General features: G+C 33.8%; 1 protein-coding gene across 1 annotated transcript in view; it reads right to left on the bottom strand.

The window, feature by feature from the left end:
- Positions 1-17,955, bottom strand: part of LOC106787370 (nephrin-like) — a 130,030-nt gene that overhangs the window by 57,948 nt on the left and 54,127 nt on the right. The window contains exons 5-6 of the mRNA XM_014749683.1: positions 10,995-11,105; positions 2,382-2,609 (exon numbers count right to left, since the gene is read on the bottom strand). Coding sequence (XP_014605169.1) covers positions 2,382-2,609; positions 10,995-11,105 — 339 coding nt within the window. The remainder of the gene's footprint in view (positions 1-2,381; positions 2,610-10,994; positions 11,106-17,955) is intronic.

Below are 17,955 nucleotides of genomic sequence, written 5' to 3' on the forward strand. Positions count from 1 at the left end.
TTAATCACTTTGGTTAATATTTTGACTGTGTCATCATTTCGGGTATTCCATTAAATAAATTGCCAAAATTCATATAAAGATTATTTCATTGTATCGGTGAATACGTATCGTTCGTTATATTATTTCGAAAAATGTTCTTGCTCCGTGTAAGGAATCTATCGGATTTTAAACTAATTAACACCAGACTCGGTTTTATCGATTTTAATCAAACTAAAATAAGTACGATTACACGTAGCTAAGAGATATAAAGAAAGTTTGAAAGAAATAAAACTAATTCCAAGGTTAAAGCTTAGCGTTAAGCTTCGGTTTTGTAAGAAGTTTACTTCAGTTACGTGTTGAAGGCTATCGATGTGCATTAAATAAAATAAAAAAAAGTCAAACATAGAAAAAACAAAAAATATCAGTCACACATACCGGGCATGCGACAATTCAAAATAAAAATTTGTCTGAATATACGCGTCGAGTAGTGCAAATTAAACATTCTTATAACGCCTGTATGGAATTTAGAAAAATATTTAATTAATTTACTTTGATTCGCGCGCACTTTTGATTAAAAAGATTTTCAAGATATTGGAATTTTTTGTTTGTTAAGTCAAAGAAAAACAAACAATAGAATTCGATTGACTTTGTAGCTTAAATTTTCGAGATAAACAATCAAAATGATCTATAGAACTGTAGGGCGAAACGAATTTTATCATGGTCATTCGTGCAATGTGCAAAGAGAAAATTCCTACACGCTCGAATGTTTTTGTTTGCCAAAATTTTCCATTTTTTAAATAAAAGTATAGGTATGCTCCATTCGTGCCATTTGCAGTTTACTTAGAAAATTCAAATAAAAAATCTATTCGAGCGTTTTAATAAAATACAGTTGACGAATGTGATAAAGTTTTCAAGCAAAAAAAGTTTTTTACGTAATAAAAAATTTCTCGTATTTCCATTAAAATTTCTTGCGTGAATGATCGTTCGCTTGTCAATGCGAATAAATGCGCATACGTATACATATATGTACACATTTTAAAGCTATATCGTTCAGATTACTAAATACGAATAAATGATGATACCATTCGAATAAATTAAAATTTTGTCGATACCTAACACTCATACAATGGATCGTGATCTATTTGTTGATGGTAAACTTGAAGGTGTTACATCTATATTATTAAATTCAAATATAGTGTAGAAAATATGAATTGTTTTGAATTAATTTTTAATTATCGCTTTACGTATATATATATATATAAGATGTTGCTTACAATAATGAGAAGTAATATAACAGTGTAAATAATAATAATAATAATAATAATAATAATAATAATAATAATAATATATTATATAACAATAACAAGGGAGAATAGTTGTCGTCAAAAACAAAGTGGCCGCAAAGCGATCGTAGTTTCACCTTTGTCACGTTTTTCATAAAGATTAATTGAATTCTATCGTGGCTATTTCCTTCGGCAGCGAACCGTACGGATTGTTGGGATTCGAAAATTTCGAGCAGAATCGGAAGCGGTGTTATTAATGACGCAGAGAGTTTCGATTGCTTTTCGACGGTGAGCCGATGGTGTACGCTGCGATGCCGGCTCGGTTCGCGAGCCACCCTCCGTTATCCAACCACCTCTACTTCTCCCTTTCCTCTTGTCTATGTCCTCGTGTAATCGATGAAAAATGTTTCAATTTTATCTCGGCAAATTAAAATATTGCCTTGAGGATAGGGAAAAAATCTGTTCGACAAATCGGATTGTTCGATAAAATATGCATTCTATCGTTGGCTTATTCATTTTTCAACTGAGGGATTGGGATCGATAACTGTGAATTGGGATCGATCTCGATTGGGTCTAGGATCACTTTACTTTTGATGTATTATGCAAGGAAATAATCATTGATTATTCCCATCATCGGTATGGTAATTTTCGTTAGCGGTCATTTGAGTCAATACGAGAAAGAGAGAGAGAGAGAGAGAGAGAGAGACAGAAAGAGAGACAGAAAAAAGCTTGACTTTTTTCTTGTCGCAATTAACTTAACGTGCTGACGGAATTCGATTAAAACTCATAAGAGAAACGATGGGAAACGTGGTGTGTTGTTCCAATCGATATAACCATATATACATATATAGATAAATACATATCTACTATGGCAAGTATGTTCGGTCGAAATTAGCTCGTTAACTGTTCGAAAACGGCAAACTATCGTTCTCTTCTTTTTTTCCCCAATTTCGCAAACGATTTAACATTGCATTCCTGAACATAGGAAATGTGCGCAATCGAATGGAGGGTTGAGGAAGCAACATATTCTCTACCACTATATTCCATCCTATTTCTATTTCGATGACTAGTTGACGTTTAACGTAAACCAAGAGATGACTTATTCCTAGTAGTACTTACTGTTTAGTTCTATGGTGACAGTAGTTTTGGGCGGTGGTGCCAAGTGAGTGTTACTCGCCTCGCAGGACAATTTGGCATGATGATGACTTCTTGTGAGCCCTTTCACTGTCACATTGCTTATCGTTATGACGTTGCTTTCCCCTTCAGGCCCTTGCGTTTCTCGAACCTCCGTTGGTGCATCGATTTTCTGCGACCCGAGAGACCACACGACTCGCGGTCTCGGTTTGCCTGTCGCACAGAAACACAAAAGGGGAATGAGAGAGACAGAGATGCATAATGTTTGTATGTGTGTGTGTGTGTGTTTGTGTTGTATATGTGATAGAACGAAAGATGTGAATAGCTGCACCGAAGAGAGATAAGTTATGGAATCTTGCAAAGTTACCAATTTCTCTATTACAGAGATGGATTATAGATCTTTAGTCGACCTTGCTACGAATGTGTGTTATAACTTTATTGTTTGGATGATAATTTATAGTGCAATAGATCATTTGTTTGATTATAAATGGTGCATTTAGTTTTCCTAAGATACTTCTTCTTTCTTTAAAAGAAAAAAATGGAATAAAAAAAAAAAAAAAGAAGGCCAAATTTTATTACATTTAATAAAGGTATGCGAAAAGGGTTGTGTGAAAGATATACTAGTTCAATATAATTAACTGCATAGTAATATATAATATATTCTATAGAGACATTTGAAGGAAAAGAATAAAAAAAAGAAGAGGATGAATGGGAGAGTGGAAAATTCGAGGTAACGGGATGGTTCGGATGGAATCAAAGATACAATCCATGTTCACGTCTAATCTAGGAGTCGATCTAATCGGATACTAGGACGAGTCAGGAGAAACATCGACATACTCTGTAGCATCGTCAATCACGTACAACGACAGGTCTTATTTGCTCGCGACAACGGCCGATCGACGTTGAGGTCGGTGCTGATGGCATCCCTCTCTCAATCTAGACCCCGTCTGTTTCTCCGATTTATTGGCATCGCTATACCCGATGGAGATGCTCGCAAGATTTCCTATTACTAATTGCGTATGTGTTTGTATGTTTATTCCGCATTGCCATCAACGCCATCTGGTAATCCAAGAAACTTCGAGAAAGCTCTAGGAAATTTGCGCACTTTGTGTTGATGTGTGTGTGTGTGTGTGTGAACCTATTGTCTTATTCAAAACTTTGTCGTGTGTATGATTATTTCGATAAATTATATCGTCGACGTTTCTTTTTAAATTCTACGAGCCTAACTTGTATTTTTACAATACAAAAAAGCAGACATTTTGTCGATAAAAGTATACGGAAAAATGTGATTAATTTTTAATATTATATTTTTAGAGAATTTATAATTAATATAATATATTTATTTATTTGTATTAATTTTTGTGATTAGGTTTGTATACTTAGGCGTAACTATTTTTTCGAAATGACGATGATAATATATAATTTGATACGGATTAATAATAGGAATTTCTTTCTTAAATATCAAATCGAAAAGAAATAAAAAATAAGCTGCAATAACCCAACGTTACTTTAGACCACATTTTCAGTATTATAGTACGTTAACTCGTGTATAATCTCGTACTCTCTTATTGCGAATAATAGTATGAAACTGAAAGCACTACGCGTCGTGTATTTTTAATTAGACAAAACTATAATTTTACAACTATAATATCACGAAGTTGTAGGGGAGAGTTTTTCCTAATATGAAAAGCTTATATTTATGATTATGTTTCTCTCCCCTTTTGTTCGAGTTTTTATACGTTACGAATTTAATACCATAAACTCTTGTCTTTAAAACGAGTCATCTCTTTTTTCTCGCTATTTTGCACTGATACAAAAATTCGATTGAGTTTCTGATTAAAAATTCCGGACGGTAGATTAAGAACGTTTTTCCATGCACATATTTCCCCATCAATTGCCATCAATCTTTTTTCTCATCTTCGCGATTCGTTTCGTCGATTGGGATCTACGATCAATGATTACGTCTACGTTTGATATTTTTTATTCGCATACATAAAACGACCGTCTCACAGAGCCAAATGTTTTATTTAATAATTCGTTTGATAGTTGTTATATTGGAATAAGAATATACGACACGCGTATATACGCAAAAAGATATAGATATTTTTAACGGTGATGGTTTTTTTCTGGCTTTTTAGAAGCGAATTATTTGCTTAAACAAGAGTGAGCGAGCAAAGGACAGAATAAACGTACAAAAGCGGGGATAAAGGTTTGAGGATGGAACTAAAGGGTGCACAAAAGCGAAAATCGAGCAAACGCTTCGTTCACTTGTCTTTTCTCCTTCATAACTTCCGAGGAATTATTTCATTGCCGGAGGCATGAAATGAGAAAGAATGATGAAAATAGAGAAGTAGTAAAAGAGATAGATAGATAGATAGGTAGATAGATAGAGATAGAGAGAGAGAGAGAAAGAGAGAGAGAGAAAGAGAGAGGGTGAGTGAGTGATAGGGGGGGGTGAGGGAGAAAGTGAGAGATGAAAAGAGAAAGATAGGAAGGAGGTTTATCGTTTTCGTGAACGCCTTTATCTGTGTTTCCTTAGATTTTCACGATATATAAGAATTCAAACAAAAGATTTTATATAGTTAGGAAGGGTAACGGTTTATTTCAAATTCAATTGATCAAATTTATTGAATGAAATAGTCATTAATGATATTTCTTTCTAATTTTAGCGAGAATCACTAATATCTTCTTTTTTTTTTAATAGATTTTTATTATTTGTTCTTTGAAATCTCTAGTATTTGAAAACATTAGAGATATAGTTGTTGTTATCTTACTTTGTGTCTTTAATCTATTTGTTTAACAGAACGCTTTTATCGTAACCGTTTGGATTCTGCATTCTCTTGAATTTGTAGATTTTTTTATTCGAATATATTTATTCTAATTTGTTTGTTTAATATTTTGTATTCTTAAACATAGAAGAGGTATGTTTATTATCTAAGAATATTTCTGGAATCTATTTGTTTAACAGAACGCTTCTGTTATATCCGTTTGGATTATCCATACCTTTGCATTTGTATATATATGTTTTATGCTCAATTCTATATACTACATACATGTATCTATATATATATAATACATACGTATAAAGGTATAATACGTACACATATATAGACGTGTACTATTAAATTATACCGTAAGGACAATGTACGTATCTCCTTTGTATTCAAATGAAAGCTTAAAGGAAATTAAAGTGAACACACTTGGATATCGCTTAACGCACATGCATGTTTATTTTTATTAGTCGCGACATTTTATTTAACCGATATTGCAAAACGACAATTCGTATCGTTTTATTGTAAAATAATATGTTAGATAAACCAACAATAACGAATAAATATAACATACGATATAATATACGCAAGGATCGAAAAACTTTATATAAATAAAGTGTATCACATTTGAAAAAATGGTATTATTTAAAACGATATACCTACGCTAGTGTTTTAGGATAACATTTCGATTCATTTGTCGAGCTTATATATTAGAGTACAACGTTTGCACGAAAATAACGCACCAAAATCAAAGTAATAAATTATGATGTTCTACGAGCTTGCAAACATACTTACACACTAGGCCGGCCAACCATTTATTCGATCGATACGATGTAATTTCATAAAGTCATAAATATTGAATAATTTGACAAGAGTGTTACTTTATAAGCGTTATATCTTTTATTTATAATTTAATAGTTTAAAAAACATAGTTTTATTTATCATCTCTTGTGTTTTCCATGGTTTTTTTTTTTTATTTTGATGTACTGAGATAATATTCGTACTGGTATATCGAATAAACGGTGTAGAATTCAGGAGAGTAGAAAAATCGAGATGGAAGAATTTTTGGATGAGGATGAAGAAGTGGTGTGGTGTTTGCGGGGGTTGGGGGGGGTGGTTTGTATGAGATAGAACGTTCCAAGATTTTCATTGCTCGAGCGTCGCGTTAAAACAAACATTTTATCGCGGTCGTCGCGGCGCGCCGTTGTAAAATTGCGTTCGTGGCGACATTCTAACAATACGATGAGGCTCGAGGGAATCAGGAAGAGAAAACGACGACTACGACGACGAACAGGAGGTGGAGGAGGAGGAGGAGGAAAACGTAGAGGAAAACGTAGAGGAAAGCGAAGAAGAAAGCTAGGAGAAGAAACGTTGAAAACATAGTGCATTGTGATACAACAATGCAAGCTACAATGCACACGGTGAGGCTTGACGGAGAAATCTTTTTGAAGGTGAACGCAGGATAACGTTGCACCACTTTTAAAACTATCCAACCCGTTCGTTTCTATTATCGCAAACGATATATATTGAAAAATTTAACGATCGTATAAGCTTGTAATGTTACAAGTTGAACATCACATATCGTGATCTCGATCAATGTCAATTTTGAAAAAAGAAAAATATTAAGAGCGTGAACACGTAACACGAAGTACTTTTTAACTTTTTTTTTTGGTTCCTTATTTCAATTTCTTCTAAAATATAATATAACAAAACATATATCTATGTATCTATCCGATATTTTCTAGGGATGGTAAGTATTATATTATTATGCCTTTTTACGAATCTTTCGAGGAACTAGTTAATAAAGTTTAGAAAAAAACAAAAAAAAAAACAAAAAAGGAGACGACAATTTTTTTCCCACGTGAGAATTTTATTGATATTAAAACCGATCGAGATAGACGAATCGTAGGAATTAAAACGAATTTACGAGGAGATAATATCGTTCACACGTACGATGACATCGATAAAGATCGTCGAGCCAAACGCATTATATTACTCTCACCGAAACACAATATTTTTCATAGTTTTATGGTATGATAAAATAAATTAAAGTTCCCTGCAACCGCTTTTGCTTTTCTTCTCTTTTCTCTCTCTCTCTTTTTTTCTCCTTATCCTTTATCTATTTTCTATCTTTTTCCTTTTTCTTTTTCTTTTTCTTTTTGCAAGCTGGAACGTATGTACATACATACATACATACATACATATCAAGAGTAATGCTTAGGTAGAAAAAATTCTGCTTTGCCTTTGTGCATGTTGAAGGCAACGCGATAAACAAGGTTGCATGTATAACTCGAATAAGTTGCCTTTAACTATAGTCACGAATTTCCCTCTATCTTCTTCTTTTTCTCTCTTACCGATCTTTCTCTTTTCTTTGAATCGCACGGGTAACTCGTACCTTTTGCTTTTTACATGTAAAAACGACCTGTTTTTCATCAAACGTTCTAACTTTATGAGATGTGTACACATAAACACACACACACACACACACACACACACACACTAACCGCTGCCAGTAACTTTTTGTTCTTTTTTATTTTTATTTTACGTGCAGACTAATGTCTATTAAAAATATTTATTTTATTCTGTTAATCTCTGTGATAAACGGTTAGTTTTAATAGTAGTAAAATATTGATCATTTGAATTACAGAGAAGATACGAATTATTTCAAATTAATGAATATAAATATTGGTTTGGAAGACGATAAAAAATAAGGCATGACGGATTATATAGATAAAGGAATAATTATTTATTAGATTATATACTTATATATAAACAGAGATTATTTTAAAACGTTTCTAAATCGTATCTCTCTTATCGGTGAGGCCGACATTTCTTCGTTCGTTGGCTCGATAACGTCGCAGGATAAATCATACAGCTCGTGTGAACCTGCGACTGGCAGTAGTAATAAACAATACGAAGATTAACCTGCAAGACCGCTTTCAAGCTCTCTATCTACGGTATGTTGGTATGCGTACGTTCGCACGATACTTGCGATATAGACCATAATAGACCCAACCTCGTTGTCGTACGTTGATATACGTTGGTCGTTGAATAAAATCGTCGTAGACGTTCGTCATTGTGTGCTTTTATTTAAAGTACCCTTGGAGAATAATCTGCCATATTTTTCGAAATATTCAAACAAATTTTTCTCTTCGAATTATAATATTAATTCTTTACAATTTATACGCGATAACGTGTCAACATTAATCCATTTGTCTTATTATTATTTGCGAACGTTAATATTTTAATATATTTTCATTTTCTTATTTGATGATTGAAAATATATGAGCTAAATATTTGCTCTCGTCCCATTCAATTTCTAGTCCTTTAATAATATTTCTCAAGTATAAGCACACCATTGTTTCTTCCTTAAAATGAAATTTAATATTTATTTCAGTAGAAAGTGTCCCATTAATTTAAATTATTCAAAATTTATTATGTGATTTTCCAGCATTAGGATTGAAAAGCCAGTCGACACATTTTCATAGTGAGAAGAGCTTAGCTTTCTAAATAGAGACATATCGTTGAGAAGGTGTGAAGAAACTTGTAAAGCTACATGTGAAAAGACAAATCTTCAGTAGGAATGGTATTTACGCAAGGTCGACTGGTATGTCGTAAAGAGACAAGTAGACCGTTCCAAGGATGTCTTTAGAGAGAAGGATGGTTATGTTTGAATTTGCTGTTGATTTGGTTTGATGTTAAATTCTCTAAGAGACGAAATTTCAATATTCGAAATTCCCTTGAGTTCTAATTCCCACGTCGATTTCAGAAACCAATGGTAACGGTTTATATTTGTGGGCGAACGTTTAATACTATTTGATAACGAACGTCTGATAATTGAATTAGATCAAATGATATAAGTAGATTTGATTTTATATCAGATTGCTGTCACATTCTTTTGTCGAATATGTTGGTAGTTGTATTTCCTTCTCTCATATGCCAGTTACGATTTAGCGAATATTTTCGTTTTAAGAATATAGGTCTGATAAATAGTAACGGTAAGAGTGAATGAAAAGTTCAAAATAGAGCTTTTAGAGTAGTTCGAATAAAGTTAGTGTCGATTTTCCGTGATAAATTGTGTGTTTTTGAAAGTTAAAGAGAGGGAAGTAAGCGTTGGGAAGAAGTATTTGCGTAAGGACTATCGATGTAATTTCGATCGATCAGTGTGACCGTTATCGAACTTGACTATCTTCTCCAGAAGAAATACCTACGAAAAGGAAAGAATCCTTCTGAAATAAATCAATAGCACGTTCCCGACAGATAAGAAAATAAAATAAAATAAAATAAAAGAGTAACACATATATCGTGGAAAGAATCGTTCAAATCTAAAATGATGGTAACAAGTTTTAAAGAGTAGAACCTGGGCAATGAGCGTTCTTTAACGTGTTCGTTGGTCCATCGAGGGTACAATTTAACGTAAATCGTCTGAAAATTGTTCGGAAAAGAGAGGAGAGAGTGAAAGAGGTAGGAAAGTGTGAGAGAGAGTAAGAGTCGTCTTTTCGCGAATCTTGCGTATGAAACGGAAAATCCTATTTCCCTGAAAACCGCGGGGTATCCACTGGCATTGTGCCAATTCCATTTGAAGTAGCCACGGCTCTCGAGTTTTCCTCGGTCTCCGTGGTCTTCTAGAAGAGAACCGGAGGTTACAAATCCGGCTTACTTTTTTCGTAGGCGTGCACGAAGAGTCGCGTCCCGTGGCGTCATTCGTGCTACATACCTACAAACCGTTGAGAATTTCTCTCTCTCTCTCTCTCTCTCTCTCGTTGGCTGGACTTTCTTGGAGTATGGCCAATTTTTATTTTCTCCCAGTTTCCTTTCGTCTACTTATCTCTCTCCTATTCGTGGTAGAACATGGTCTACGCGACCTAACGCGAAATTGCACCGTAACGATGCACTCCTCGCTTTCGTATCGAGCTCGACAATCCACCCTGCTGGATATCGTTTTCCCGTTGTTTGCGTTTTGCTCTTGTTCAACCCGCATCCCTCAAAGAATCTCGCTTTCCAGCACTTTCCAGCACGTTTATGGATCTAACCCGAAATTGCATTCGATCGAAGGAATATCCCCTTCTTCCCTTCCAGCCTGTCTGCTTGCCCTTCCAATCGTCGATCTACTTTCTCCTTTTTTGACTCCTTTTATCGAATATCGAAAAGTACGCGACCTACGATAACCTAAGATTATCTTCTTTCCTTTCATTTCCCTATCTTTCATTTTGATATCACTGAGAGAAAGAAAGAAAAAAAAAAAGTAATGGAAGATGAACGGTAGAAAAAAAGAAATAAATTGGAGGATGGTAACGGGAAACCGAAAAAAAAGAGACAGGAGGGCAGGTAGAAAATGATTTTCAAGATGGTTCAGGTTCTATTCTCATTTCGTCGGGAGGATTATAATCCACCAACTCGTTTCCTCGTCAGACCTCATTACCACGAGCACTTAGGAGCTGGCGATTTGATCGAGTATGACGGATGTTCGTTTCTCCCGTTGTTAAACGCGCGGCATAAGCACTTAACGTAATCTTCATTTTATTTTCTACGAAGGATGTGTCCGATGATGGATCGATATAATTGTATATATATATATATTCGTATTTAATACAAATCTTATAATATGTTGGATGTTCGAGCATATATTATATATATAACATATTTTTCCTATACCTATTATTTATTTGAAATGTTAAGAATTTTCTATAATGGAAAAAAAAAACAATTCAACAGAATGAATGGTAAATTTAATTTTGTTTAAATATCATCGATTCATTCGATTGATATAATATAATGTTAAATGGAGGAAGATTTTTGAAAAGTTTCGACAAAGTTCTTTACTTACCTCCGTGAACCTCGCAGATGAGGATGAGGTCGGCTCCTTCAGGATAGGCTTCGAGAAGTTTGCTCATGTCTCGTCTCTTCGTGTCATAGATTATCGGCTTCGACGGCGGTACTGCAAGCAGATGAGAAAATACGTTGGTCGAGCGTGATGCACGATATCAATCTTCCATTTTTCAAAGTATTCTATGTCATAAATCCTTTTTATAAGTAGGTTGGTTTATCTATGGGTAAAGGAAAATATACAAAATTGATGCCTCGAGTTTACTCGTATGCATAATCGATGAAGATTCAAACCTGTTTCTAAATTTAATCCGAGATTCAATTTCAATTCAAATTCTAGGATTTGGATTCTCTTTGGGAAGATATATATATATATATATATATATATATATATGTACTCCTATATATATTTCTATCTGTGTATTTCTTTTTAATCGTACTATTCGCCTTTTGTGCTTGTACAGTTTCCTAATAGATATCCATTATCGATCGAAAATTTGGGTAGACCTGCCACATTTGCATTTCGTCTAAGATCAAGAGAAAACTTCTTGGATCTTGTAAGAAAAACATTTGGAACCAATTATATATATAATTGCACTTATATGTCAATATTGTGTAAAATATTTGTACAGAAAAAAAAGTGATTCCTTGGACGTGCGAGGAGACGTTTAGCCGTAGTTAACAATAATTTACCAAATGATAATAGTAAAGTATATTTTTCTAATCAATTTTTTATATACGTAAAAAATACGATACCATCAATAATTTACACAAATATTTTATAAATATCAATACGTATTTGTTTTTGCAAACTTTTGATCGTTAACGTATAATATTTTAAATTCGTTCAGGATCCATCAGTTAATTACAGTTTTAAGGAAATAGTAGTTTGTACTTATTGGAATGATTAATTAAGGGACGTTTAAAAAACGGTGCCTATTTTTCTGTTGGTTGGAGAAGTAGTGGTAGCACTATCCATCGTGAGTCTATATTGTATATTATCATTTTCCTGCGGTTTTGAAAATGGAGCCCTAGGCGGTACGTGGTACGCGGCTTGAAAGAATATGCTGGTTAGATGAGGAAATGGAGAGAAAGAGAAAGAGAAAAAGAGATGGGGTAGGATAGCGGAACCGAATAGGGGAAGGAAAGCGGCTTCTATTTGACTTGAAGCGGCCTCTACCTCTTGCGTTTCCTCTTTCATCACCGGCTCGATCCACGATACAGAGAGGAGGAGGGAAATGCAAACAGGCCGAGCTCATCCCGATATGTTCTCGGACGGATGCCTCGTGGAAATTGCCTCGGGTTATTGTCACCGCATCGTTGTCCGGAACTGCGTTGCACTGCACCGCAGTAAGAGACGAACGAACCTTGTTGAAAAAGAGAGAGAGAGAGAAGGAGAGAAAGAAAGAGACTTTGCGTTGCATAGAAAAGAAGAGACTTAAAAGAGTTTCGAAAGTCAATGCAAAAATCGTAGTAGAAAACTGGCAAGCGTGGTGGGTAAGTGGTGGTATCGTGGCAAAGCTCGATAAGCGAGCTCGATTGTAGTGGTAATGCTCCTTCAAGAAAATATACTTCGATTCGAGAAAAGCACTCACTATTCTCTTTCTCCTACCCCTATTACTAACCTTCCACCTCTCTCTCCCTCCGTCCCTCTCTCCCCCCCCCCCCCATTCCACCATCGCTATTCCGGCTTTCGACTACTTTTCAATTTGTAGGAAGGAAAGCTTCTTTTTTCGCGATCTTCTTTCTCGTTCGAAACTTCTTGTACCCTCGTTAATGTTGACTTTATCTTAATGCAAAGTTTTCATTGCACTTTATTACATATTATTCTTTTATCATATATTTCGTAAACAATAAGAATGAGAAAGCTGAGAAGAGAATAGGAGAGTTCGAGTTGACGATATAGGTTTTAAGTATATCCCTTAGAATTTGTATCTTCGTATATATAATATGTATATATAAGTATGTAAATATGTATATATATGTATGTGTATATAGGTGCAAGTTGTCGTGGCCACACTTCTAATCTTGCTTAAGATTAGAGACGCGTGAGGCTTGCGTCGTTTTAGCATCGCTAATGTCACCACTTGGAACCTTTTATGGGTGTGCTTATCCATAGGAATCATCTAGAAAACGACGTTGTACTTTCTCAACACAGTGATTTTGCTTGAAGCTTCTGCATTGTTCTCTTTCTCTCTTTCTCTCTGTCTATCTCCCTCTCGACGAAAATCGAAAGATCTCGTCGTCTAGGATTATTGTTCGACTATTGTTTCGCGCGAAAAAGAAAGATATTTCCGTTGTCCGTTCAGAGTCAGAGCATTGCGTGGTTTTCATTCGACTGACTTTTCGCATTGCTGGCTAGCGCGAACTCATACATAGTTCCATAAGTACGGCGTTTATTTTAACTGACCCATTTGACACGATAAGAGTTCCATTCGCTTAACGCGACTACTTACTCTTCGAAAGAGTACAAAACCCACGACACGACGCGCTTATTTTATCGATTTTTTCCTGATGGAACGTTTCACCGAATTTCTTTTCAAAGTCGTGTCCCTACTTATCCGACAATTTCAGAGTTTCAAAATCGATTCATACTATTTTCTCGAGACTTTCAGAGTACTTACGTTCTCTGAAAGTTTCGTATAGATTTCAAGTGTATTGTATCTCCGTGAAATTATTTGCATTACGATCGGTATCATTAAAAATAGTAATAGACTATTAAAATGTTTTTATAATGCTTCTCAGATAGGTTTTGTTTGCAAATCTAAACGAATAATAATAAAATACGTCAACGATATAATTGCTTGGTGTATTTTATTTGCCATTCGAAAAACCAGTATAGCGATTAGAATTAGATAAGGAATCGGGACCGGAGTCATTCAATCTTCTAAATATTTCATCAAAAAGATTATGATTTGTAGAATTCACATTAGTCTTTCCTTACTTCGGTTATATTTGATACATTTGCTTTTGGTGTAAAGAGGATACGACGCTGTGGTTTGCCTTTAAGGATTATCAAGTCCATGCGTTGTATCTTTGCGAAATTTCAAATTTGAGAAAATAAAAGAAAAAAGGTTAATAATAATAATAATTAAAATTAGAAAGCAAATAATGATAAAATAAAAAACTGAATTACTCAGGAAGTGTTAAAAAGAAAAGGGTGAAAGAACGAAACGAGTTCGTTACTTGGTTATAGCAATGGTTGCCACAAAGTAGCTGAGAAAACTTTTATAGAATTTTTAGTGTCGACTTGAACAGGAAGTCGTGAGGTAGGAAATGTTGCTTTCTAGCCTGATACTCGGAGTTAGTGTAGCAGTTATAAATGGAAACTGTCGAGCGACGCCTCTTGCGCGCGAATCCTTACGCATTCAACCGCTAGATCTTACCCTAGAAAATTTATTAACGAAAACTTTCTGCTCCATCGTACCGAGAAGAAGAAGAAGAAGAAGAAGAAGAAGAAGAAGAAGAAGAAGAAGAAGCAGAAGAAGAAACACGATGTTATGGCCGAGCGTACGTGAAACCATCGCGTTTCCTTACGAAATATTTTCCCCTTGTCCCGTTAAACGTCGTTTTCTACTAAAACTCTTTGCCGTACAAGATATTACCAGCAGTTTCATAAAATTTTACGAAAAATACAATAAGTATATCGCAACGTTCTTGAAAATTTCTACTATTTCGTGTTTATTTTTCTACGCGAATTTCATTTGTCACACACTTAACAGATATTTTAATTATAATATGCAAATCTTTCAAAATCGCATTACTCCGATCTGTGTTTCTTTTTTTTTTTTTTTTTTTTGTTTGTTCATAAAGTTAAGCGCGTTTGTAGATCTAATTTGGGGATCAAAAGATTACATTTAAATTGTAATTAATTTACGAATATATAAAAAGAGAGAGAAAAAACAGGACAGTTAAGTTTGTTTTATAGATATGAAAAATTATTAAATAATTGCGAGAATGATATTCTCGGTGAGTACTTTTAGGTAATTTTTCTTCCATGTTTATTTTTCCCTTTCGTTTTTTAATGGAAGTAAATTTTTTATCGGTAAAGTTTAAACAGGCAGAAAAAAATTAAACAGCCGAGCAAAAGACCTTTCCTTTCATGTCAAAGAGAAGTTATTTCCGAGGTTACGAAAAAATATCAATTTCAAAGCTTCAGAATGATGACGGGAGAGTTGTTTGTAAAAACAGGGTGATACGTTTTATCGTGGAAACTATCACAATGTTGACTAACTTTTCTCTTTTCGTTTTGCATATATATATATATATAAATTAATTTATTATTATTATTATTATTTTGCAATTATTAAATTAATTTAATTTCCACACAGAACATATTCTTAAACTAATTATTTATAACTCATTTTTATTGAATGGATAGCTAATCAATCTCGAATACAGAAAATAGATTACGAAAAATAGTACTAAATAATCTATATAATACATCAGCAATAAGGTTTCCAATGTTTTACTACGGATGATACGTTATTATTAAACTAGGCCACGATATCACAACTTCTATGACAGTTTCATTAAATGCATTACTTCTATCTTGCACGGCACGGTTGCACTTTCTTCTTTTTTCTCTCTATCTCTCTCTCTCTCTCAGTGTTAGTTCAATTTAATAAATATTAATACGTCTCGCATGAGAGAGAGAGAGAGAGAGAGAGAGAGATTTATGATTGAATCGATTATGCATCAATAATGCGGTTTGATTTCTTCGTAAGATAAAACTAAGTGAATTTATTATTATTTGATTTGTGATTTTTCTTAACGTTATGAAGAACCTATGGGGGGAAACTAATATTTATCGAGAAAATTAGAAATTTATGCCGAGTACGTTTCTCGGACGCTTATTTTAAGATGGTGTACGTAGAATGCAAACGAACGGGAACAGAAAAGTAATATATTTTTGCTACTACCGTAAATAAGGAAGGAAACGTAGCCTAGATTTCTTATGACCACCGCAAAACGTGCCTTAACAGCATTGCTTTGGGTATACTTTTTCTTTCACACTCACGTTAACATCTTATATAACTATAGTATACAATTGTTGTTAGATTTCATTTAATCGTTTTAAGACGTATATTAAATGTTGTATTATACAATAAAAGGTTTGACATATTTTAATATAGAAAAGACATTTAAAAAATTATTTGTAAAATTTATAGAAAGTGAAAATTTATTCACGAATGAATCGTCTCGTAGTCGAAATATCGGCAAAGGAATGATGCTAAAAATATAAAAAAAATAATAAATAAATATATTTTTATATATATCTATAGATAAGAAAAAGTTTATACGTAACCGTGATCGTTAATAATCAAGCTCGTTTTCCTTCTCTTTGGAGTATTTGTTGGCATACTTACATGTAACCGTACACGTACACCTGCGCATGAGTCTAGCTAGATGGGATCAGTACAGGGTGGATCGAGTGGACATCCACGATAAGAGTGGCAGAGAAGGAGCTAAAGTGTGTTCTAGTGGATTCTCATGGTCTAGTTTCAGTCTCGTCACGTCCAACAGCTTCCCAGAGTCTTCCGAAGTGCTAACGCGTCTCTCGTCCTACTCCTTATTTAGTCTTTCGTCGTTTCTATATACCTACATCTATTCTCAACCTCTATATATATATATCTGTACATGTTTTTACCCATACACATACACATACATATTTATATACGCACACGATGTTTTCACATATATATATATATAATACATAGATATATGACGGTATATTTTTATTTTTACAGAAAGAAGTACATTATCGGTCAAAAGTTTGGAATGGCAATTCAGAAAAATATAGGATATTTATAGAAAAAAAATAAGTATGTTCAATTTTTTGTTAGAGAAAATAAACAAATAATTTTCAACTGTGTATAAGTGTATATTATTAGAAGTTAATATATTTGTATATGCGTGTGGGTATATTTTTATTCATAAAGAGGAAGAAAGATGGTCATATAGATGCGCGTATACGAGAAGGATGAATGTAAGAAAAAGAAATGGTGGAAGAAAGAAAAGTGGTAGAGGGTTTATTCGCGTAAGCTAGGAACCCACCTATCTTTTCCTCGCCACGAGCAGAGGAGGATGCAACATTTGCGGGATATTCTTCCGCGCTATCGGTTCCACGACGTGCTCGACGAGCGTATACTACCAGTCGCGTCCCAGCCTCCTTCCTTTTTACTATATGGGGATAGTCGCCATAGATTCAGAGCCATTGACTATCCCGGACACGAGAACCACCGTACGCGACGTGACCGTCTTCGACGATTACTATAACTCATCCGTAAATGCGACTTCTCTTCTTCTTCTTCTTCTTTTCCTTCTTCTTTCGTTTCTTTTTTTATTTCTTTTTATCGTTTTCTTTATACTCCTTCTTTTTGCTTCCGAACTGATATTCTCTTACGTTTTTGAAAACTTTTCCCGTAGTCTATTGCAATAATAATCATGTACGCATACATATATATGTGTATGTACGTAAAACTATTTTTCGATCTTATTCTACGATAGAACGAGAAGAGTTCTTTGAAACGATAGTAATTTGATAGTCAATGAAATGAAATTGATATTAAAATTCTTCATTTATATTACTGATATTTATATTTATGTTGTGTTAGAAAAATGATAGGATATAATTCAAGATAAACTATAAATTAATATTATTATATATATATTATTTTTGTTAAATGCAAGAGAGTAATATGAATTATTAATTATTAATGGAATTAAAATAATTATATTGAATATAATCATTTATATTTTCGAAAATGAGTGAGGTGAAGAAATTGTATGATTGTTAAAAAGGATTTATTTGTGATGTTTATTCTCGAGAAACAATTGTGTGACGAAAATGCAATATATTTTATGTATTACGAATGCAATTCTATTGTCGAATTATAAATAACATTTTTATATTTCAACGTTATAAATATTATATATTTAAAAATTGTATATATAAATTA

This window comes from Polistes canadensis, unplaced genomic scaffold (genome assembly GCF_001313835.1).
Source record: "Polistes canadensis isolate GaletaPanama2010 unplaced genomic scaffold, ASM131383v1 scaffold_4, whole genome shotgun sequence".
Lineage (NCBI taxonomy): Eukaryota > Metazoa > Arthropoda > Insecta > Hymenoptera > Vespidae > Polistes > Polistes canadensis.